Below are 24,493 nucleotides of genomic sequence, written 5' to 3'. Positions count from 1 at the left end.
ATAAACCACAATTTCTTTCTCCGTTCATCACTTGATGGACATTTAGGATCTTTCCATAATTTGACTAATGTTCAAATTGCTGCTATAAACATTGGTGTACAAGTGCCCCTATGCATCAGCATTCCTGTATGCTTCGGGTAAATTCCTAGCAGTGCTATTGCTGGGTCATAGGATAGATCTATTTTTAATCTCTTCAGGAACCTCCACATTGTTTTCCAGAGGAGCTGCACCAGTTTGCATTCCCATCAACAGCACAAGAGGGTTCCCGTTTCTCCACATCCTAGCCAGCATGTACAGTCTCCTGTCTTGGTCATTTTAGCCACTCTGACTGGCAGGAGGTGATATCTCAATGTGGTTTTGATTTGTATTTCCTTGATAAGAAGTGATGGTGAGAATCTTTTCATGTGCCTGTTGGCCATCTGCATGTCTTCCTTAGAAAAGTGTCTATTCATGTTTTCTGCCATTTTCTTCACTAGATTATTTGTTTTTCGGGTGTGGAGTTTGGAGAGCTCTTTATAGATACTGGATACTAGCCATTTGTCCCATGTGTCATTTGCAAATATCTTCTCCCATTCCATTGGTTGCCTTTTAGTTTTGTTGACTGTTTCCTTGGCAGTGCAGTGGCTTTTCATCTTCATGAGGTCCCAATAGCTCACTTTTGCTTTTAATTCCCTTGCCTTTGGGGATGTGTCAAGTAAGAAATTGCTGCGGCTGAGGTCACAGAGGTTTTTTTCCTGCTTTCTCCTCTAGGGTTTTGACGGTTTCCTGTCTCACATCAGGGCCTTTATCCATTTTGAGTTTATTTTTGTAAATGGCGTAAGAAAGTGGTCTAGTTTCATCATTCTGCATGTTGCTGTCCAGTTCTCCCAGGACCATTTGTTAAAGAGAATGTCTTTTTTCCATTGGATATTCTTTCCTGCTTTATGAAAGATTTGGTGGCCATACTTTTGTGGGTCTAATTCTGGGGTTTCTATTCTATTCCACTGGTCTATATGTCTTTTTGTGCCACTACCATGCAGTCTTGATGATTACAGCTTTGTAGTAGAGGTTAAAGTCTGGGATTGTGATGCCTCCCGCTTTGGTCTTCTTCTTCAATATTACTTTGGCTATTCGGGGTCTTTTGTGGTTCCATACAAATTTTGGGATTGCTTGTTCTAGCTTCCAGAAGAATGCTGGCACAATTTTGATTGGGATTGCATTGGAAGTGTAGAGAGATTTGGGTAGTGTTGACATTTTAATATTTATTCTTCCAATCCATGAGCACAGAATGTTTTTCCATTTCTTTGTATCTTCTTCAATTTCCTTCATAAACTTTCTATAGTTTTCAGCATACAGATCTTTTACATCTTTGGTTACGTTTATTACTAGGTATTTTATGCTTCTTGGTGTAATTGTGAATGGGATCAGTTTATTTGTCTTTCTGTTGCTTCATTATTAGTGTGTAAGAACGCAACTGATTTCTGTACATTGATTTTGTATCCTGTGACTTTGCTGAATTCATTTATCAGTTCTAACAGACTTTGGTAGAGTCGGTTGGGTTTTCCATGTATAATATGTCATCTGCAAAAAGTGAAAGCTTGACTTCATTTCTGCCAATTTTGATGCCTTTGATTTCCTTTTGTTGTCTAATTGCTGACGATAGCACTTACAACACTATGTTAAACAACAGTGGTGAGAGTGGACATCCCTGTTGTATTCCTTGATGTCAGGGAAAAGCTCTCAGTTCTTCCCCATTGAGTATGATATTAGCTGTGGGCTTTTCATAAATGGCTTTTATGATGTTTAAGTATGTTCCTTTTATCCCAACTTCTTTGAGGGTTTTTATTAAGGATGCTGAATTTGGTCAAATGCTTTTTTTGCATCGATTGACAGGATCATATGGTTCTTATCTTTTCTTTTATTAATGTGATGTATCACAATGATTAACTTGAGAATGCTGAACCAGCACTGCAGCCCAGGAATGAATCCCACTTGGTCATAGTGAATAATTCTTTCTATATGCTGTTGAATTTGATTTGCTAGTGTATTACTGAGAATTTTTGCATCCATATTCATCAGGGATATTGGCCTGTAGTTCTGATTTTTTTTGATGGGTCTCTGTCTGGTTTAGGAATCAAAGTAATGCTGGCTTCATAGAATGAGTCTAGAAGTTTTCCTTCCCTTTTTATTTTTTGGAACAGATTGAGAAGGATAGGTATTATCTCTGCTTTAAAGGTCTGGTAGGACTCCCCTGGGAAGCCATCTGGTCCTGGACTCTTATTTGTTGGGAGATGTTTGATAACTGATTCAATTTCTTCGCTGGTTATGGGTCTGTTCAAATTTTCTATTTCTTCCTGCTTGAGTTTTAGAAGTGTGTGGGTGCTTAGGAATTTGTCCATTTATTCCAGGTTGTCCAGTTTGTTGGCATATAATTTTTCATAGTATTCCCTGATAATTGCTTGATATTTCTGAGGCATTGGTTGTCATAATTTCATTTTCATTCATGATTTTATCCATTTGGGTCATCTCCCTTTTCTTTTTGAGAAGCCTGGCTAGAGGTTTATCAATTTTGTTTTTTCAAAAAACCAACTCTTGGTTTCATTGATCTGCTCTACATTTATTTTTAGACTCTATATTGTTTATTTCTGCTCTGATCTTTATTATTTCTCTTCTTCTGCTGGGGTTGAGGTGTCTTTGCTGTTCTACTTCTATTTCCTTTAGGTGTGATGTTAGATTTTGTATTTGGCATTTTTCTTGATTCTTTAGATAGATCTGGATTGCAATGTATTATCCTCTCAGGACTGCCTTCACTGCATCCCAAAGCGTTTGTTGTATTTTCATTTTCATTTGTTTCCATGTATTTTTAAATTTCTTCTCTAATTGCCTGGTTGACCCATTCGTTCTTTAGTAGGGTGTTCTTTAACCTCCATGTTTTTGGAGGTTTTCCAGAATCTTCTTGTGCTTCATTTCAAGCTTCATTGCATTGTGGTCTGAAACTATGCATGGTATGATCTCAATTCTTGTATACTTATGAAGGGCTGTTTTGTGACCCAGAATGTGATCTATCTCGGAGAACGTTCCATGTGCACTCGAGAAGAAAGTATATTATGTTCCTTTGGGATGCAGAGTTCTAAATATATCTATCAAGTCCATCTGATCCAGTGTATCATTCAGGGCCCTTGTTTCTTTATTGATCCTGTGTCTAGATGATCTATCCAATGTTGTAAGTGGAGTATTAAAGTCCCCTACAATTACCACATTCTTATCAACAAGGTTGCTTATGTCTGTGATTGTTTCATATATTTGGGGGTTCTCATATTCGGTGCATAGACATTTATAATTGTTAGCTCTTCCTGATGGATAGATCCTGTAATTATTATATGATGTCCTTCTTCATCTCTTGTTACTGCCTTTAATTTAAAGGCTAGTTTGTCTAAGCATGGCTACTCCAACTTTCTTTTGACTTCCAGTAGCATGACAGATAGTTCCCCATCCCCTCACTTTCAATGTGAAGGTGTCTTCAGGTCTAAAATGAGTCTCTTGTAGACAGAAAATAGATGGGTTTTGTTTTTTTTTTTTTTTATCCATTCTGATACCCTATGTATTTTGGTTGGAGCATTTAGTCCATTTAAATTCAGTGTTATTATAGAAAGATATGGGTTTAGAGTCATTATGATGTCTGTAGCTTTCGTGCTTGTAGTGATGACTCTGGTACTCTGTGGTCCTTGCAACATTTAACTCACAGAATCCCACTTAGGATCTCTTGTAGGGCTGGTTTCGTGGTGATGAATTCCTTCAGTTTTTGTTTCTTTGGGAAAACCTTTATCTTTCCTTCTATTCTGAATGACAGACTTGCTGGATAAAGCATTCTTGGCTGCATATTTTTTTGTGCTCATCACATTGAATATTTCCTGCCATTCCTTTCTGGCCTGCCAAGTTTCAGTAGATAGGTCTGCCACTAGTCTTATTGGTCTCCCTTTATATTTAGAGCATGTTTATCCCTAGCTGCTTTCAGAATTTTTTCTTTATCCTTGTATTTTGCCAGTTTCACTATGATATGTCGTGCAGAAGATTGATTCAAGTTACGTCTGAAGGGCGTTCTCTGTGCCTCTTGGATTTCAATGCGTTTTTCCTTCCCCAGATCAGGAAAGTTCTCAGCTATGATTTATTCAAGTACACCTTCAGCCCCTTTCTCTCTCTCTTCCTCTTCCTGGAATTCCTATTATATGGATATTGTTCCATTTGATTGCATCACTTAGTTCTCTAATTCCCCCCTCATACTCCTGGATTTTTTTATCTCTTTTTCTCAGCTTCCTCTTTTTCAATTTTACCTTCTAATTCACCTATTCTCTCCTCTGCCTCTTCAATCCAAGCTGTGGTCGCCTCCATTTTATTTTGAACCTCATTTATAGGATTTTTTTTAGCTCCTCATGACTATTTCTTAGTCCCTTGATCTGTGTAGCAATAGATTCTCTGTTGTCCTCTATGCTTTTTTCAAGCCCAGAGATTAATTTTATGACTATTATTCTACATTCTTGTTCCGTTATATTGCCTAAAACGTTTTTGATCAATTCATTAGCTGCCGCTAATTCCTGGAGTTTCTTTTGAGGAGAATTTTTCCGTTTCATCATTTTGGATAGTCCCTGCGGTGGGACGGAACTGCAGGGCACTTCCCCTGTGCTGTCTGGAGTAACTTGTTTTGGTGGGTGGGGAACAAATGTCTCTTAGATTTCTGAAAATTCCCTGAATAAAAAATGTTGGTTATTAGAGAATAAAATAGGCAGGTTACTTTGGTCTGAAAGATGTTTGCTAATGTGTTCTCCAAATGTAACAATAAATACTTGGTAATGTGTATGTTTTGTTCTTGGACTTTGGACTAAAGCTGAGGAAAAACATAAAACAGTATAAAATGCTTTACAATTTATATTAAAAAACAATGTCCTGGATTATAACAAAATCACCATAGCATCTTTGTGGCCCCTTGTAGGCATCATTCTTCAAGCCACTACTGAATGAATGTATCAAATGTGAGATTCCCTTTCCTGTCTTTCCATGCTGTTCCTATAATCTTGAGGAAGTTACTTACATATTTTGGACTTTGGTGTTCTCTCATTCTCTCTTTTTAAAAACTTAAGTTAGAGATCAATTTGTGTTCCACAATTTCCTGAGGTAGATCTTGATCTATTTGATTTTCCACACTATCAGTACTCAAAAAATGTCACTTGAGTATTAACACCTAGTAAAAAGTATTTGGTGGTGTTCATATGTGCATGTGTATGCACAATATTTATATTACATTTTAAAAGTTAAAAAAATTCATCCTTTATGTTTTAAGAATCTTACTACATTAAAGGGAAAAAAGAAAATTTAGGCCACGGAAAGAATGGAAGATTGAATTACCCAGTAAATTATCAGTTAAACACACTCTTTTTACAAAAAACAAGTAACAATCTCTGGGCAGTATAAGTCTACTTATTAAAAAAGTGAATGGGGTGCCTGGCTGGCTCAGTTGGTTTAGTGTCTGACTCTTGATCTCAGCTCAGGTAATTATCTCACAGTTCGCGAGTGTGAGCCTGGCATTGGTCTCTGCCCTGATGGTGTGAAGCATTCTTGGGATTCTGTCTCTCCTTCTGTCCCTTCCCGGCTTGTGTGCACATACTCTCTATCTCAAAATAAATAAATAAACTTTATATATAAATAAAGAAAATATAAAAAAATGTAATGTTTGTTTGATTCCGCTGGTACTGCTCAATTTTACAGGTTATCACACAGTATATGAAACCTATTCTGAACTAGAAAGTATTTCTAAAGGCTGCTATGTTACCAACCACACAGATAACAGAAATAAATTAGAGCTTAAAAAGGACTTCTCTTTGGAAGATATATTGTGAGAGTCTAAAACCATATACACTGCATACATAACTTGTACAGTGTGCCAGAAAAAAATATTAACCAACTAATATATGGGAGGGATAATTCTATACTAAAAAAATAGATAGATTTCAATGACTTTTCTTCCAAAGTGGTTCAATTTATGACATATTAATGAGTAGTAGCTAGTACAATAAATAAGCTTCATATTCTTTACTCAAAATAATCTACCTATTTAAATTGATAAAAAAAATCAAAGAGCATTTATTCATGAAAGTGAACTCTAATAGTTAAAATGTTATTCACTTAGAATGCAAGGATATGACTTGCAAATGTCTTTGAATCCTCACATAAATATGCATGCCATTCATAATAGCCTTGATGAGAACCCACTGTAATTGGCTGAGAAATGCTTAAGGGGCTTATATAAACCAGAATATAGAATGGTGGTTAGAAATCACAGAACAGGTGACACTTCATTCTGGTAACCTGGTGGTAAAAAGTGCGGACTATGATGTATAGATGGTAGCAATGTTACTACTTTAGGATATAAACAAAACAATACTTATATGAAATTATAAAGTGTTGTGTAGAGAATCAAATATAAAATTAAGTTAATACACCTAGGCTGGGTAAATGCATTTTTATTACAATTCACACATATATATGTGTATGTGTATTAGTGTGTACATATTTTATATATACTTTTACATAGGAAGACCTCAGAGTTACTTTAATTACCAAAGAATCACCCAAAAGTTTAATATGCTACTTCAAACATAGGAGTTTTTGTTTTGTTTTGTTTTTAATCAATTATCTATCTACACATATATACATTTAATTACATAATCTCCTGAAAGAATCACTTCAAATTGGAGGGTGAGGTATAATTTTTATAATAAATATTAAATCTGAACTGTACACAGAATTCTGAGATAGGCTCTGCAGAGGATAAAAAGATATGGAAGGCTGGCAACAATTCACTCTGAAAGAGGTTGCAATCATTTTATGGCAAAAATGTCTTCTTTGCTTAGGATTCAACACATATAGGTCTCATTATGAGGTTTATAACAGTACAAGACAATCAAAACTTTTCAATGTCTTTTTCTTTAAAAACAACAAATAGGGGAGCATCTGGGTGGCTCAGTCGGTTAAGCGTCCGACTTCGGCTCAGGTCATGATCTAGCGGTCTATGAGTTCGAGCCCCGCATTGGGCTCTGTGTTGACAGCTCAGAGCCTGGAGTCTGTTTCAGATTCTGTGTCTCCCTCTCTCTCTGACCCTCCCCTGTTCATGCTGTCTCTGTCTCAAAAATAAACGTTAAAAAACAACAACAACAACAACAACAAATAGAGGAGCTGGGTGGCTCAGTCAGTTAAGCATCTGACTTCAGCTTAGGTCATGATCTCAGGGTTCATGTGTTCAAGCCCTACATGAAGCTCTGCACTGACAGGGAGAGCCTGCTTGGGATTCTCTCTCTCTCTCTCTGCTCCTCCCACTCTCTCAAAATAAATAAACTTCAAATTAAAAACAAAAAACAAACACAAATTACAAATAAACAAACACCAGATACTATTTACAAGATATGATCTGAGTTAGGAAAGGAAATACAGGGATTTAGCGGAAAAATAGGAATGAGGCTAAATATTTCATTTTCAAAAAAGGCTAGTAAGTAAACAAGTGAGCTTCTACTCACTGCCCAGTAATCTGTTCCTTCTGCTGTATTCCTTACCTAAAAGCTCTGTAGGAGTGAGTAGTTGGTGGCAACACAAGAGAAAACAGTGTGACTCCTTCTGAATCAGGCAATGCCACAGGAAGAGGAAAAGAACGATTAATAAAACCATAGGGGCACCTGGGTGGCTCTGTCAGTTCAGCATCGGTCCTACTCTTGGTTCTGGCTCAGGTCAAGATCTCACAGTTCTTGAGATTGAGCCCCGCATGGGGCTCTGTGCTGGTAGGCTTGGGAATCCTCACTCCTCTCTGTCCGTCCCCACTCATGCTCGCTCTCTCTCTCTCTCTCTCTCTCTCTCTCAAAATAAATAAAGTTTAAAAAAAAAAAAACATAGAGCCTCCCTCTTCCTTTTTAATTTAAATTGATAGGAGGACCTCTGGTCCTGTGGGAAATGACACTCCCTATTCATGTCTACTTTGGCAAGTAATTGGAGGAGGAAGAGCTCTTCTGGAAACATAGAGACCTATCCTATTCAGAAGTAAATTACTTTCAAATTTGTAACATTCTCACCTCCATTTGTCAACCACATGGTTAAGAAACATGGATATCTACTTCCAGCAATATACTGGACTGCACACCTTGAAGGGTTCTCTTGTTTCTAACAAAAAATGACTTTTTATATTAAACTAATTTTTACTTCATTGCTGAGATTGAAGGCAATAAGTGAAATGTCTGCAAGAAACTCCCTAACCCCAAACCCAAACCCAAACCCAAACACACACACACACACACAGTAAAAACCCTGAGCTGAATTCAAAGCTTTAAGAAAAAAACACTGCTATTTAAAAACAAAAGCAAGTCTTCATTCTAGCCATAACTAACTTTCTTCCCAAGATACATGAACCACATTTTTAAAAAGTCATGTCACTAAGAGATGTATTTTCTTTTTTTCTAAGTTTTTATTTACATTCCAGTTAGTTAACACACAGTGTAATTAAATTTTCAGGTGTAAAAGAGTGATTCAACACTTTCATATAATACCCAGTGTTCATCACAAGTTCACTCCTTCATCACCATCACCTATATAACCCATTCCCCCAGCCACTTCCCATCTAGTAACTATCAGCTTGTTCTAATAAATGCCTTTTTAATAAAGCTTTACCTTTATGTTAAAAAAAAAAGTCTTCTTGCTTGTATTCATCAGTGTGGGAGCTGTATCTGGGGCTCCTTTATCAAGTAACTTCCCCCTGAAAGAGCTGAAACGGTCCCAAATTTTATTGCCTTCTGGCTGAAGCGAACACAAATAATCCTTGAAGGAAAGCATCCTTAATCTGGGTCCCCAGATTTCCAAAGATTAAAACTAATCAAATATAAACTATCAAAGATAAGCATGGCACAAGAAACTAAACCAATAACATGAATCAACAGAAACAATACATGGCAGAATGTCAAATATATGAAAAAAATGAACAAGCAAGAGAGAATATCAATCGATGACAAGAAAGATTTGAGTAGAGGAGCAGAGCTTCTACAAATGAAAAATTAAATGAGGTAAAAAAAATGCAAGGGTTAAACTACAGATTTTACAGAAGTACAGAGAATTACTAAACTGGAAAAGAGATCTCAATAAAGCAGCCAGAATATAGCCAGAATAACAAGGAGATATAAAGTATGAAATAGAGACTAAGAAGTAGGGATGAGAGAATGCTAAATTCTAAAACATTTCTATTTAGGATTCCAAAAAGATGAGAAGAGAGACAATGAAGGAAAATGTTATTTGCTAAGATACTGGCTGATAATTTTCCAAAATGATACATGACAATTCACAGAGGAAATACATTGCAGTTGTTTGAACCATATGGAATCATAGGCCAAAATGGTTTAATATTGTTAATTATATATGGTTCAACCTATACCAAGCTATATAAATACAAAGAAACTAACATATAAATTCACTGTAGTGAAAATGCAGAACACCAAAAGCAGACACTCTTAAAAACAACTTAAGTGAAAGGAAGTATCATTTATAAAGAAATGACAATTAGGCTGACATCAACTTTTCAACAGCAAAAAGGAATCCAAATGACAATGGAATAGAATTTTAAAGTACTGAGAAAAAAGAAATGCCAACCTAGAAATGTTTACCTCACAAATCTTCACTCAAGACAAAAAGGCAAAAAAATACTTATGTTCATATACACATAAACTAGGCATTTACTGCCAACAGATGTAAACTAGAGGAACTTTAAAATTAGATACTTCAGAAGGAAGGAATAGACTCCTATTAACAAGACTCATCCTGCTTGGTAAAAAACTGAGATTGCCATACAGGATGAAAAATATGTAATAATCTGCTATTTATAGTCCCAAATATAGACTTAGAAAGGTTGAAAAACAGAGATGGAGAAAGACATAACAGGCAAATAGTAATAAACTGGAGTAACTATTTGAATACCAGGCAAAGTAGACTTTAAGTTAAAAAATGCATTATTATGGGTAGAGAAAGCCAGAAAATCATGTAAAATATTAAATTCATCAGAAAGATTAAAGTTACAAATTTATATTATTTTAATAAATTGCCTCAAAATAAATATAAGGTAAAAGCTGATAGAATTATACGGAGAAACTGAAAAACCAAACATCATATTGGGAGATTTCAAAACACTTTATTACTGGTAGACCAAAGGAAAAAAAAACCTCAATAAAATTTGAAAATTACAACTCAAAGCCTGACTTACTAAACTCTAAGACCCGTAATTAGAGAACCCTGAGCCCTAGAACTAAACACATTCTTCTTGAGCACAAATGGAAAAATTATAAAAACATTACATACTAAGTCATAAAGTTTAAAGTATTAATACCATAAAAACATATTTTCCAGATACAACTTAATTTTCTACAATAAAATTAGATGGTTAGAGAAAAAGGATCTACCAAATCGGCTATTTTAAAACCTCTCTTAACAACTTATGTGTAAATGAAGAAATCATAATAGAAATTAAGGTGCTTAGGACTAAAAAATAATGAAAATAATACATAATAACTGTGAAGAGTCAAAACAATAGTTAGAATTTTATCACTTTAAATGCTTAATTAGAAAATAAGGAATAAAAATGTTTAACTCATTGGGTTTCAGCCTAAGAACTGGGAAGGCAGAAAAGAGGAGGGATGAGCTGAACAAAATCCAAAGAAAACAAAATAAAGGAGATGGTAAAGAATGGAAACTAATGAACTAGGAACACAAAGCTATAACAGAAAGAATCAAAAATCCCAAAAGCTGATTCTCTGAAAACATACTAGAGAAAATGTGAAACTTGCTCAAAGTTACATGGCTAATAAATGGAGGAGCCAGAACTTAAATCCAGGTAGTCTGTCTCCACAGCCCAGGTTTTATTTTTTTTTTAATTTTTTTAAATGTTTATTTATTTCCAAGACAGAGAGAGACAGAGCATGAGTGGGGGAGGGGCAGAGAGAGAGACACACACAGAATCAGAAGCAGGCTCCAGCCTCTGAGCTGTCAGCACAGAGCCCGACATGGGGCTCCAACTCACAAACCGTTGAGATCATGACCTAAGCTGAGGTCGGTCACTCAACCGATTGAGCCACCCAGGCGCCCCTCCACAGTCCAGGTTTTAAACTACTATGCTTCACTACCCTAAAAGTGCTAAGTATAAAAAAGATTGTTATGTTTGACTACATTAATCTCAATGACCTCCATGCAACACATATAACTAAGAAAAGATTAATATTCAGAATAAAAACTCCTACAAATCAATAAGGAAAACACAGTAACCAAATAGACAAATGGGCAAAACATATGAACATGCATTTTCCCCAAAGAGAAAACATGAATATCCAATAACCATATGAGGAGACGTTCCACCTCATTAAGTGATCTGGGAAATGCAAAATAAAGGTACAATGAGAAGATATTTTATGTGAGATTGACAAAAACTTAAAAATCTAATAACAAATGTTGGCAAAATGTAAAGCTATGGAAATTCTTATATACTGCTGGGGGAAGTAAATTGATACAATACTCTGGAGAAAAAGCTGGGTACTATCTTGTATGAACATTCATATATCCCATGACTTAGGAATTCCACTCCTAGATATGTGTGCTAGAGAAATTCTTGAGCATGCATATCCTGAAACACACACAAGGATGTTAATAACAGCAAAAACAAAAACTGGAAACATCCTGTATCCATCAAAAGAAAAACAGAAAAATAAATTATGAAATATTCACAATGGAATACTACATAGCAATGAAAATAACTATAATTATACACAACAAAAATGATGCTTTGAAACATAATATTGAGTGAAATAAGGAATTTACAGTAGAATTCTATTTTATGAAGTTCAAAAACAGGCAAACTGAATATATCGTTTAGACAGGTAGGTAGACCAATATATGGATTTATAAAAGAATAAAACAACAAGTATGTTTGCATATACTAAATCTTGAATAAATGTCATTTTTGTTTTTAAATTTTCATCTGTGGGGCGCCTGGGTGGCTCACAGTAGGTTAAACGTCTGACTCTTGATTTTGGCTCACATCATGACCTCACGGTTCATGAGATAGAGCCCTGCATCAGGCTCTGTGCTGACAATGCAGAGCCTGCTTAAGATTCTCTCTCTCCTCTCTCTGTCCCTCACTGCTGGTATGTGCTCACTAGCTTGCACTCTCTCTCAAAAATAAATAAGCTTTAAAAATAAATAAATCTTCATCTGTTATTTAAGTATTAACTTAAAAAGAAACAAGAGAACCAATGCCAGTCTTACCTGCAGAAACACTGAGGAAGTTCTCCTTGACCATATAAAGGAAATAAAAATGGAGTGTTGCCATACCGCCCAAGACAGTGAAGAAAGTTTTTGGTAGCTTTGAGACCATCTATGGTATTGCTGGCTGTCTCTGATGTCATTGCAATTGAATGCAGGACAAAGTACTGGAGGTTGGGGGTTAATTTTTGAGTTTTTAAATACTCAGAAAATGTAATCTCCTCATAGGCTATGAAAAGATGAAAATTTATCAGTTAAAATCAGAACCAAACTTCAATTTAAAACGACTGCACAAAAGAGATCAAGCCTGTTTAAGACACTTGGCAAAGGAACCAGGTGGTAATATTATATTTTGGACAGAGATCACAGATTTTAGGCCCAGGGCAGGGGGACAGGCTAGAAACAATCTCTCTATCCTGACTGTACTGACGACACAATATTTAAGCTTTAAATGGCGTATCTTTGTTTAGTATTTTACAGATTTAAAACTAGAAAAACATTCAATCATTCATTAACCATCAAAATAGAGTTCCATAGTTGGCAATGTTACTTTATTATCATTAAAACTGCAGAATAATGTTAATAATTATACTTGGAAATATTAAATATGACAAATGAAACATATGACAAATGATATTGGCCAATTTTTTGGTGAAAACAATGAGAGTTGTACTTGATTTTTTGAAAGGTGTATTTTTTACTAAAACTAAGAACAATGAACTATGACTAAAAAGTAATGAAGCTAATTTCTGTGTGGCTAATGGAATCAGTTTTAATGTCTTATACCTCAAAAGATATGAGACCCCTAAAAACTACTCATTTAAAGCAAGAACAGAAAAAAAAAATGTAATTAATTGGACTGTTAATGGTAGGAAACACAATTCCATGACAAAAGAAAAAAAAACAAATTATAAAATTTTACTGAGATGGTTCACACTCCCCATACCATCTAGCCTCTTTTTCTTAATCAGTCAAAATGAATAATTCAATATACCAGGCAAAAGTAATCCTGGGAAAATGAAAAAAATACACATTTCTTAACTGATAAAAAAATAATGTAACAATTAAAAGAGAATATCTTCTATGAAGAACCAGTTGACAGCAGTATTTAATTAGCAAGAATAGAAATTAACACCCAGCACAGCATTTCCACAATGATTAAAATGTTCTATGGCTATTGGGCACTTCAAATATGGCCAGTCCAACTGAGGAACTGAATTTTAAATTTTATTTAATTTTAATTAATTTCAATTTAAATAGCTACATGTTGGTAATGGCTAACCTACTGGATAGTAGAGAATAAGAATGCACTTTAAAAGAGTAATGAGTGGCTCACTACATCAGAGCAAGCATATTAAAATAAGAAAGTTCAAATGATTAGAGAACACAATTTAATGGAAAATAATACCTTTATATTCATCAGGATGTTCTTCATACTCCATACAAAATGTAAGAAACTTCATTAGCATTCGCTTTTCTACCATAGTAAGTTGTTTGCTATTAAAGACATCTGCTCTAGAACAAGGAACCTAAAAAACATGATTTTAAGTTAGGAAACTGCTTCCTAGTGATAGAAGTATTCCAAATTACATTTTTTTCCCTTTAACTATAACAAGATCATTATTACCATTCTAGTCAGGCTGTTTCATGTTACTTTCCATCAGTTCTAACGACATCTCTGTTGACCTCAAAGCTAATTAACTTGTGAGCTCTCTTACTTAGTTCTGCCAAGTTCCTCCTTATGCCATTACAAAGCCAATGGCATGTCACCTCTACCTGGGAACAAAGGACAGCTCAAATCGAGCAATAATGCCTGAAATTAACATTTTCTTAACAGAAACATCAGGCTGCAGAATAACTTATGCAAAAATTAACACAAGAAGTTTTAATTGAGTAATTTCTTACTATTTACATTTACCATGCAGGATTGGAATTTGCTGCTTTGCCAGGAAAATAATAATCTTATTTGTTTATCCTTCCAAAACAAACCATAATAACTTAAGCTCATACCCAGTTACAATACTTGATCAGCAAAGTACCTGTTCCACTCTTCCTTCTCGAAATGCAAGAATCCTGGTAATATTTTTGAACTCTGCATATCGACTTACATTAGATTTGATTAAAAGATCAATTAGTAATCCTCGAGAATACAGCAGCTGTACAAAGAAAACATTTTACAGTATGAAATAAAAGGTAAAATTGTGGAAAAATTGATAAACACTAAATAGAGATACATAATTTAGTTATATTTTAAAATATTGTTAAAAAGCATTATACTTATTAATATTGGAGTACAGAACACAAATTACAACAGGTTTACAATTGGTTGATTATCTAAAACTCAAAATCCCCAAAAACTCTGGATTATCTGAAATTCAAAACCCAAAAAACTCTGGAATACAATGTTTTTCATAACTAGTTTGGCAATAAAATGACCCAAACTGATATAAGGCTCTTCTCTATTTGCCCCACTTACTGTGAATATTCATATATTTGACTGCAAAAATATTGATAGGTTTAATTATAAAGTGCCTCCTCAGACCCTAAGAATGTCACATCATATATAGCATATCAACATATGTACTGTATTGCTTTCTAAAATAATTTTTTTAATCTAAATAACAGAACATACCATGCCTAAGGGTTTTAAATAAGGGACTGTATCCTTACATAAGGCCAGGTGGTTATTAAAAAGAAACCAGGGGGCCTCCTGGTGGCTCCATTGGTTGAGCATTAGGGTTCATGAGTTGGAGCCCCATATCAGGCTTGCTGCTGTTAGTACAGAGCCCGCTCAGATCCTCTGTCCCCCCTTTCTCTGCCCCTCCCCTGCTCACACCCTCTCTCTCAAAAATTATTAATAATAATAAATTTTAAAAATTAAAAGAAACCAGCTCCCTGGACCTCCTCATCGACCAAAAAGAAAAAGATTGGCTATGTATTGCCACCAAAAGAACTGAATTATAAGGTCCCCCTATAATCCTAGTAGTCTAGATTCATATGAGGCACGTCTTTTTCAAGAAGTGAGAATGATGGTTATTGCCAGCATGCACATGAAGAATTGATTTAATCTTTCACATGTCTTATAACTGATATCAGAAAGACAAAAACAACTTCAACAGTATTATCTAGCATGTTATAAATTTAACTACATGGTTAATTGTAACAGATCTGGCTACGCCCTACACTGATATACCTTTAAGTGTCTATAATTCAATAAATGTTAAAAATGTAAATGTTACATCTGTAATGGGGGGGGGGGGGACAATTAGCTTTACTACAAAAAAAAAAAAGGAATTTTGGAAATTAATCCAAACCATTAGTTTTGAGTATCCAAAAGGTCGGTAAAGACTATGCATAACAGTATCACTTAGTGAATTTTTATAAACTATTAGTCCAGCATTGTGCAGAACAAAAGTGACATTGCTTTTTTTTTTAAGTAATCCAATTACTCTGAGTAAATACACCATGTTATTTCATTACCTTCAGCCTAATATCCTACACAGCTGATATAGCCCAAGTTTCTAGGAATATATTGCCAAGTCTTAATTCTGTAATTATAATAAAAAAAAACAGGTAATTCAAATACCTAATTTGTTTAAAAACAAATACTTGAAATTCAATGATCCCTCAGTAGTCATAATATTTCGCAAATATTAATACATCAAACAAAAGATGTATTTTCACTTAATAAGATCCAATGAAGCTTAAGATTTAATGCTGGGTTTAAAATAATGCATTTAAGATTACACTGAAGAGTGAAAACACGTTTTAATTAGTAGTAACAAGTAAGTATGGTATTTAAACCTAAGCCTCTTTTTCACCACTCTTTAAGTGATCTAAAAGAAATTAGTGATGAGAGGTCAAAGAATACCAAGTATCCATCAATCGAAGAATGGATATGGGGCGCCTGGGTGGCTCAGTTGGTTGAGCAACCGACTTCGGCTCAGGTCATATCTCGCGGTTTGTGAGTTTGAGCCCTGCGTCGGGCTCTGTGCTGACAGCTCAGAGCCTGGAGCCTCCTTCAGATTCTGTGTCTCCCCCTCTCTCTGCCCCTCCCCTGCTCATCCTCTGTCTCTCTCTCTCTCTCTCTCTCTCTCTCAATAATAAACGTTAAAAAAAAAACTTAAAAAAATAGAAGAATTGATAAAGATGTGGTGTACATACACACACACACACATACACAATATATATGTATGTATGTATATATACTTATACACAATGGAATATTACTCAGCCATAAAAGAATGAAATCTTGCCATTTGCAACAGCATGGATGGACCTAGAGGGTAGTATACTAAGTGAAATAAGTCAGAGAAAGACAAATACCATATAATTTCATTCCTGTGTACTCTAAAAAACAAAACAAATGAAGAACCAAAAAACAGACTCTAAACTACAAAGAACAAACTGGTAGTTGCCAGAAGGGAGGGAGGTGGGTAGAGTTGGGTGAAATAAAGGGAATTAAGAGGTACAAACTTCCAGTTATAAAATAAACAACTCATGGAGATGAGAAGTGCAGCACAGGGAATATAGTCAATAATATTGTAATAATGTTGTATGGTGACAGATGGTGAGTAATCATGGTGATCAATGAGGAAATGTATAGAATTATTCAATCAATATGTTCTACACCTGAAACTAATACAGCATTGTATGTTAATTATACTTCAATAAAAATAAATAAAAAAGAATAATTCAATTTGATTAAACTATGGAGAATGAGATTTAATAATTAATCATTTTTTGCTTCACTTGGCATGTGGTTCCATAATTATTAAGGGTACGGAGTTTCTTAGAAATGAGTTTTAATTGTAAGAACTTCAACTTTGATTTCTATTAAACAGTATAATACTATAAAGTATTTTATTAAATAACCTCCCCTAAGCTATAAGACTACTTTTTAACTTTTTCTTTAATGTTTATTTATTTTTGAGAGAGACAGAGTGCAGGCCAGGGAGAGAAGGAGACACAGAATCTAAAGCAGGCTCCAGGCTCTGAGCTGTTGCAGGGCTCAAACTCGCAGACCATGAGATCATGAGCTGAGCCGAAGTCGCATGCTTAACCTACTGAACCACCCAGGCACCCTTATAAGACTACTTTTTAAAAGGCTATATATGTGGATGTGTTTTGTAAACTGTAAAGCACTACAGTTACGTGTCAGTTTTACCACCATGACCTTGAGATAGAAGCATGCAGAAATGTCGAGTTGTTTGGAGACATCAAACTGGAAAGAAGTAGGGCTTGAAACAGATATTTGGCAGGGCACCTGGGTGGCTCAGTCAAGTATCCGACTCTTGATTTCAGTTCAGGTCATGATTTTGCGGTTCATGGGGTCTAGCCCCATTTCAGACTCTGCATTGACAACATGGAGCCTGCTTAGGATTCTCTCTCCCGCTCTCTCTCTGCCCCTCCCCTGCTTGTGCATGCTCTTGCAGTCGGTCTCTCTCTCTCTTCCTCAAAATAAATAAATTTAAAAAATATAGGTGTGTTTGGCAATCCTAAATTTAGATGCAATAACTGAAATTTGAATAGAATTTCCAAAGAGTAACTGATTATCCCAATATCATGGAATACACTGCTTTCCACACAGCAGGTACTCAATAAATGTTAATTAAATAACATTAAAAAATAATAATAAACCTCTTATATTGTTATGGTTAAACATTCTTTTTTATTTTTAATTTTTTAACATTTATTTAGTTTTGAGAGACAGAGAAAGCACATGAGTAGAGGAGGGGCAGAGAGAGAAGGAGACACAGAATACGAAACAGGCTCCAGGCCCTGAGCTGTCAGCACAGAGCCCGACGTGGGGCCCAAACACACGAACTGTGAGATCATGACCTGAGCTGAAGTCGGATGCTCACTCAACTGAGCCACCCAGGCTCCCCATGATGGTTAAACATTCTTTAGTCACTTCTACTTTTGTAGAATGAGTTTATTATTATTTTTTAAATATATAACACCATGGAAACTATGCAGGGCAAAGTACAACTGCCTTGATTCCTCTAGACACATCGGTGTTTAATTTACCCTAAAAGAACCACTATTATGAACCATTCAGAGTCATGAAAATACCCAGAAATCTCCTTTAAAGTCTCCTCAAATGTCTCAGCATCTAATCAAATAATCTCTGCCTCTACTACAATCAACATTCACTTTCTTTTATACAAGTGAATAATTTCCTACACTAATTCCAAAAATTGATACAGCACCATCTTCTACCATTTTCCTTTGTAATACTTATACTCTATTTCAGCTACCATAAGGGTTAGACTATTATTAACTAGCATTGGTTCTTAACCAATACTTATATCATCACTTATGTTAGGCATTCCAAATCCCAAGTAACTAATTAAAAATGAAATTCTCAGAACAAAACCCATTTGTTACATGACTACTTCAGGTTTTTGTTGTTCTGTTTTTGGTTTGGTAAAACTTATTTTCTAATCATGAAAACAGGAAGACTATTAGTAAAATATGATTAAACTGCTACTTAGAAATCAATGCCGGGGCGCCTGGGTGGCTCGGTCGGTTAGGCATCCGACTTCGGCTCAGGTCACGATCTCGCGGTCCGTGGGTTCGCGCCCCGCGTCGGGCTCTGTGCTGACAGCTCGGAGCCTGGAGCCTGTTTCGGATTCTGTGTCTCCCTCTCTCTGTGACCCTCCCCCGTTCATGCTCTGTCTCTCTGTCTCAAAAATAAATAAACGTTAAAAAAAAAAATTAAAAAAAAAAAAAAAAAAAGAAATCAATGCCAAGGTAACATGGAAAAAAATTCTAGATTTCAAAGTGTGGCAGGATCATCGTAGCTGGAGAAGGTGGAATAGATGGTACAGAAATATGAATTCAGACCAGGACAGACCAGGACAATTCAGACCAGGACAGAATCAGACGCAGAGAGCTATGTGATAGAAAGAAGCAAAGAGTAATAAAAATATAGTCATAATTTTAGGCATCAGGTTCAAATAGAGCAGCAGTATGGGGCACCTGGGTGGCTCAGTGGGTTAAGCGTCCGACTTCGGCTCAGGTCATGTTCTCGCGGTTCATGAATTGGAGCCCTGAGTCGGGGTCTGGGCTGACAGCTCAGAGCCTGGAGCCTGCTTCAGATTCTGTGTCTCCCTCTCTTTTTGCCCCTCCCCCACTCCTGCTTTGCCTCTTTGTGTCTCTCAAAAATAAATAAAAGCATTTTTTAAAAAAGTTAAAAAAAAAAAAAAAAGAGCAGTAGTATGAGTACTGGGATTGTATCAGCAAAATGTGGGGAACATGCAATTGATTAGTCTCTCTATTCTGTAACTTGGAACTTCAAGAGAGCACATTAAATTGAAAAGCCTAGTCTGAGACAACTCTAATGTTACTTACTACCCTCCCATACTTCTTTTTAATTTCTTATTGCTTACTCCCAATTTATGTGATTTGGTCTGTTTCTTTCTACTTTCTCCAAGCCCTATATCTAACTTAAAGACCATTATCCTTTATCTTACTGGTTTTCTATTCTTTTTGCACTTATATTAACCTTGCTTCCTATAAACCCAATACAACATTATACCCTCCAAAGACTCAGGTACCTCCTCTGAAGTCACAATGGCCTAACATTAGAGTTAAGGATTGAAACATAACCAGATATTGCATTCTTCCCACCCTCCCTGTCCCCCACAATTAAATTATCCTCCAAAGCCCTCATATCTAAATAGATGATTTTCAAAAATGCATTGACTTAGAATGTTTATCATCATTGTTAAAATAGTTGTTGTTAACAGTTGTGAATAGTTGTTAAAATAGTTACTATATAGACGAGCTGAAAACAAGTTCATTTAATAAACTAACTATAAATAACATGAATTTTTAATTAGGTTTGTTAGAATTTTTCTCTTGATAGAATTCATAGTGTCTATGCAGAAGAATATTAGAGTAGACTCTGTGCTCCAGTATAAAAGTATCATTGTGATATAGTACTGAGCATTTTTTAATGCATTTTAACCATATTTAAAGAATATTTTAACTGAATTATTAATTTCTGGATACTATCTCTTTATAAAATATATGTTTTACGCTTCAGAAAATAAAATTATGAAAATTGGGAATATGGTCCCAGATGCTATTTTCAATCAACTAAAAATTAGTATTGTTTTATTATAAGATGATGAAAACTGGCACTTACCTTTGATACTAAATCAATATTAAATCTCCTGCCTTCTTTAATAATTTGTGAGTAAGTAATCCTATTTTTCTTTGGTTGCAGTGTGGTGTCTTCTGTGGTAAGCACATTTTCACTTGTTTCTTCTTCTGAAGCTGACTTCACACAAGTTTTATCATCACAACGCTTTCCTTCTTCCCCTGTTGCTTCAACATCATATATTTCTAGGGAACTCTCTAGATCACTGTTTGGAGTTTGTTCTGTGGGCATTTGACAACTCACAGTGCACGACGACTCATCTTCCGAAGGCAGATAGGCAGAATGTTCCCCTTCTGTGGGGTTCACAGATGTCACAGAAGCATGATTTTTCTGCAGTGCACCGGTTTCTTCAACATCTTCATGCAAATCCTGACTAATGAGAAATTATAACAATACACTTTTGCTAATCGTACTGACTCCATTTTTATATTATTTTAATGGCAATTTTTTATTTCTTTGCCCCATTTATATTATCAAGTTCAGTATACATTTTGCCTTATGTAAACCACACAATAAACACTCATCTGTTAAGGTACCAACACAACATGAAATATAATTGATACTTGAAAAATAGACATAAAGATTTCAGAGTTTAACAGGGCATGTCTCATGTACACTTCTGAGAATTTAAGGCAAACAGGGCAATTATATTTTAGAAACAAATCAAAAGTACTTATGAGCACAGGCTTCAGAATAAACAGCACAAGGTTCAAACCCTGACCCTGTGATTAGATAACTCTGTGAATTCAGAAAAGTTATTATCTTCTCTGACCTTAATTATCCATCTATAATATGGGTGTTATATATGATTGTTTTGAAGATTAATAAATTAATCATCATGGTATCACAAGCAAAAAGTCTGTCACAGTAATAAGATTAATAATAAGATTATTATTTGTTTAATGTTTATTTCTTTTAGAGAGAGAGAGAGAGAGAGAGAGAGAGCAAGCATGAGAGGGGCAGAGAGAGAGGGAGACAAAAAATCTGAAGCAGACTCCAGGCTCTGAGCTGTCAGCACAGAGCCTGATGCGGGGCTTGAACCCATGAACCATGAGATCATGATGTGAGCCAAAGTCGGACACTTAACCAACTGAGCCACCCAGGCACCCCTAAAGATTATTATTTTTATTATTGATGGTGTGACAGAGCTAGAAAAAGTCTGTCATAAAGTTTAAGTTGGTTTATCACAATGTGGTATCTAAGAGGATCTTTCTGTATTCTTTCCTGCTATATTTTTTGTATTAGTGTCTATTACTCTACTGGAAGTCCCACTTTCAAAGTTACACTACTACTAACATTCTAAGTCCATATTGCCTTCACTGATAAAACTGGCTCCTGTTCAGTCTATCTGCATCATGCATTTCACCTAGAGGGTTTACCTGCCACAGAACCTATACTTCATTGAGTTCCCTGCTACTCAACAATATATAATAGGTCTTGGGAAGTAAACATCTGCTAACCAATTGCTCAAGAACATATATCAGCTCTTCTTTATATGATCTCTAAACCTACCCCATAAAATCTTCCTGCCTCTAACCCAAATCACCCTCTTTATACACAATTTTCTGGTCTCATCTTTTCTGCTTTGACATACCATCTCTAACTCTTAATCAAGTCTAATCTCCATGTTTTGGCTCATATTATTTGTTTTTCCTGGGCTATTCATCTTACTCCCCATAACATGGCAATTCTCCCATTCTCAAAAATAATCACATATTTTAATAATCTGTTATAAAAAATTTAAATATTTCCAAAAATCTTCCTTAAACCAACCATATATATCATTCTAATTACTCCATGCCCCCACAATACATACAATGCAGTTTACCTTGCATTTATTTATCAGTTCTTTTTACCAGTCCTTTGGTTGTCCAGTATATGCTTTACCTTCTGAAGTAGACTTTAACTCCCCTCAGGGAAAACCCTAACATGTCTTCTTATGTGTCCCTCACAACACCTACTGACTGCTCTATAGACGTGCTATCTAATAAATGCTTGATGAATAAATGGTTTCTCATTGCCTACACACACACACACACACACACACTTAAATATGAAACTTACTGAATTTGTCGAAAATAAAAGATATGAGGCCAGGAAAAGCAATAAATTATAACTCAAAAGCCTAAGTAAATTTAATAAAATGTCTTATTAAAATTAATACAATAAACACTATACTAAAAAAGGTACAATGAAAGAACATTAACTTAAATATTAAGAAATAAAATGTTGAGGAGAAGAGCTAATATGGCGGCATAGTAGGACCCCAGGCTGATCTTATCAAACACAACTAGATAACTATCAAATCATTCTGAATACCCAAGAAATCAACCTGAGGACTGACACAACTAGAAGGGGAGAAGAGGCCACATAGAGGAAGGTAGGAAGTACAGAGCCATGGTTTGGGAAGTGAAAGATCTCTGGTGCTATGGTGTGTGAGGCAGGGGGGGAGGGGCAGGGAGGAAGCCCTGGTCTCAGAGAAAGGCAAAGAGAGATAGGAGCGTACAGGGGAACACACGAGGAGAACACTTCCCTAAAGCCACTGGATGGGGCCTTAGAAGTCTACTGTTAGGCTGGGATAGAGCCCTTAGAGAGTACTGCCCTACTCCTGGAGAGAAGGCAGGCAAACAAACCCAGTGGTGGTGGGGCAGATGGCATGGAAACAGACATTTGAAGAACTGAGACATACAGGGGAGAGATTATTCGCTCTGCTTGGAAAACATCCCTGAGATGTGAGAGGTAGCATTCAGAGACACCTTTCCAGGGACAAAGGAACCTGCCTTGTCATTTCCCTCCTCAACTCCACAGCATAAAAGTCTCGCCACCTGTCTAGGGCACCTCTGCCCCACACTGTTTGCCTAAGCAGCTTGCTCCAAGTCCCATACCCCTTGACTCCAGCACTGCTACCCTTCTCTCCCTCAGTCCCAGTGCAATGGGACCCTTCCCAAGAAGACCCGCACAGGCCCCTACATACACCACTTCCCTAAAGACTGGAGTTTTTAAAGTCAGGAGGCTTGGCTGGGATAGACCCAGAAGGGCACTGTGTTGCTACTGGAGAGAAGACAGGCAAACAACCTGGGAGCAGGCAGCTTGAAAACAACTATCCAAAAGAATCCAATATGGCGGGGAAGTAGGCGGTCCCGAAGTTACATCATCCCTCAAACACAGCAGTGTTGAGGCCAGAGGACTTAGAATTCCAAGAGCCAGGGCTGCAGAGTGACAGGGATGTCTCCAGGGGCCCACGGGGACAACCTGGCAGGCCATAGGTGCGTGATTGCAAACTGGGAAAGATAAAACGGGTGGCGTAGGCACGGAGGGGATGGATCCCCTTCTGTGAAGAAACAAAAGTAAAAGAAAGAGGCTGTAGAAGTGTAAGATAGTATTTGGACAACAAAAAACCACACACCATGAATCGGAAAAAAAACAGAGAAAGATCCAATCTCTAACTGCGGGGCTTTCTCCGGACTGGGGCCAGCTCCCCTGTTCGACCACCTGGGAAGGAGGAGAGCCAGCCACGGGCTCAGTAACTAGCTCAGAGACGCAGTCCACATGGGAGAAAACAACCCCCTCCCTTGAGTGCTGTGGGAAGAAGGTATATACCTCTCCAAGGACAAAGATCCCTACCTGCACCCGCCAGCTAGAGACCTTTTATTGGCGGGGCGGAGCGCCACTTCCCTTGTACCAGGGAGAGCGGAGCGGGATTAAGATGTCAGGGTTTGAATCCCAGATGAGCACCAGGGAGGCAAAAGAAACTGTGTAGAACGGGCGGGGAGAACAGCCTGCTGTTCTGAGAGGTTTCTCCCTGAGACCAGGAACACGACAGGGGTGTCTACTCTCACCACGGTTGCTTAACATAGTGTTGGAAGTCCTAGCGTCACAAATCAAACAACAAAATGAAATAAAAGGCATCCAAATTGGCAAATAATAAGTCAAACTTTCACTTTTTGCAGATGACATGATACTCTACATGGAAAACCCAACAGACTCCACCAAAAAGCTGCTAGAACTCATACATGA

General features: G+C 36.4%; 1 protein-coding gene across 3 annotated transcripts in view; it reads right to left on the bottom strand.

Annotated features, from left to right (window-relative positions):
• CHM (CHM Rab escort protein) overlaps positions 1–24,493 on the bottom strand; it is a 246,400-nt gene that overhangs the window by 140,800 nt on the left and 81,107 nt on the right. For 2 of the 3 annotated variants that reach the window (XM_081793306.1, XM_081793308.1), the window contains exons 5-9: positions 20,462–20,849; positions 14,346–14,462; positions 13,715–13,835; positions 12,310–12,535; positions 11,384–11,416 (exon numbers count right to left, since the gene is read on the bottom strand). In XM_081793306.1, coding sequence (XP_081649432.1) covers positions 11,384–11,416; positions 12,310–12,535; positions 13,715–13,835; positions 14,346–14,462; positions 20,462–20,849 — 885 coding nt within the window. The remainder of the gene's footprint in view (positions 1–11,383; positions 11,417–12,309; positions 12,536–13,714; positions 13,836–14,345; positions 14,463–20,461; positions 20,850–24,493) is intronic. The other variant, XM_081793307.1, reaches the window with a different exon arrangement.

This window comes from Panthera onca, chromosome X, assembly GCF_046562875.1.
Source record: "Panthera onca isolate mPanOnc1 chromosome X, mPanOnc1 haplotype 2, whole genome shotgun sequence".
NCBI lineage: Eukaryota > Metazoa > Chordata > Mammalia > Carnivora > Felidae > Panthera > Panthera onca.
The sequence above is the reverse complement of the archived record's forward strand: the minus strand, read 5'-3'. Positions and strand labels throughout refer to the sequence as shown.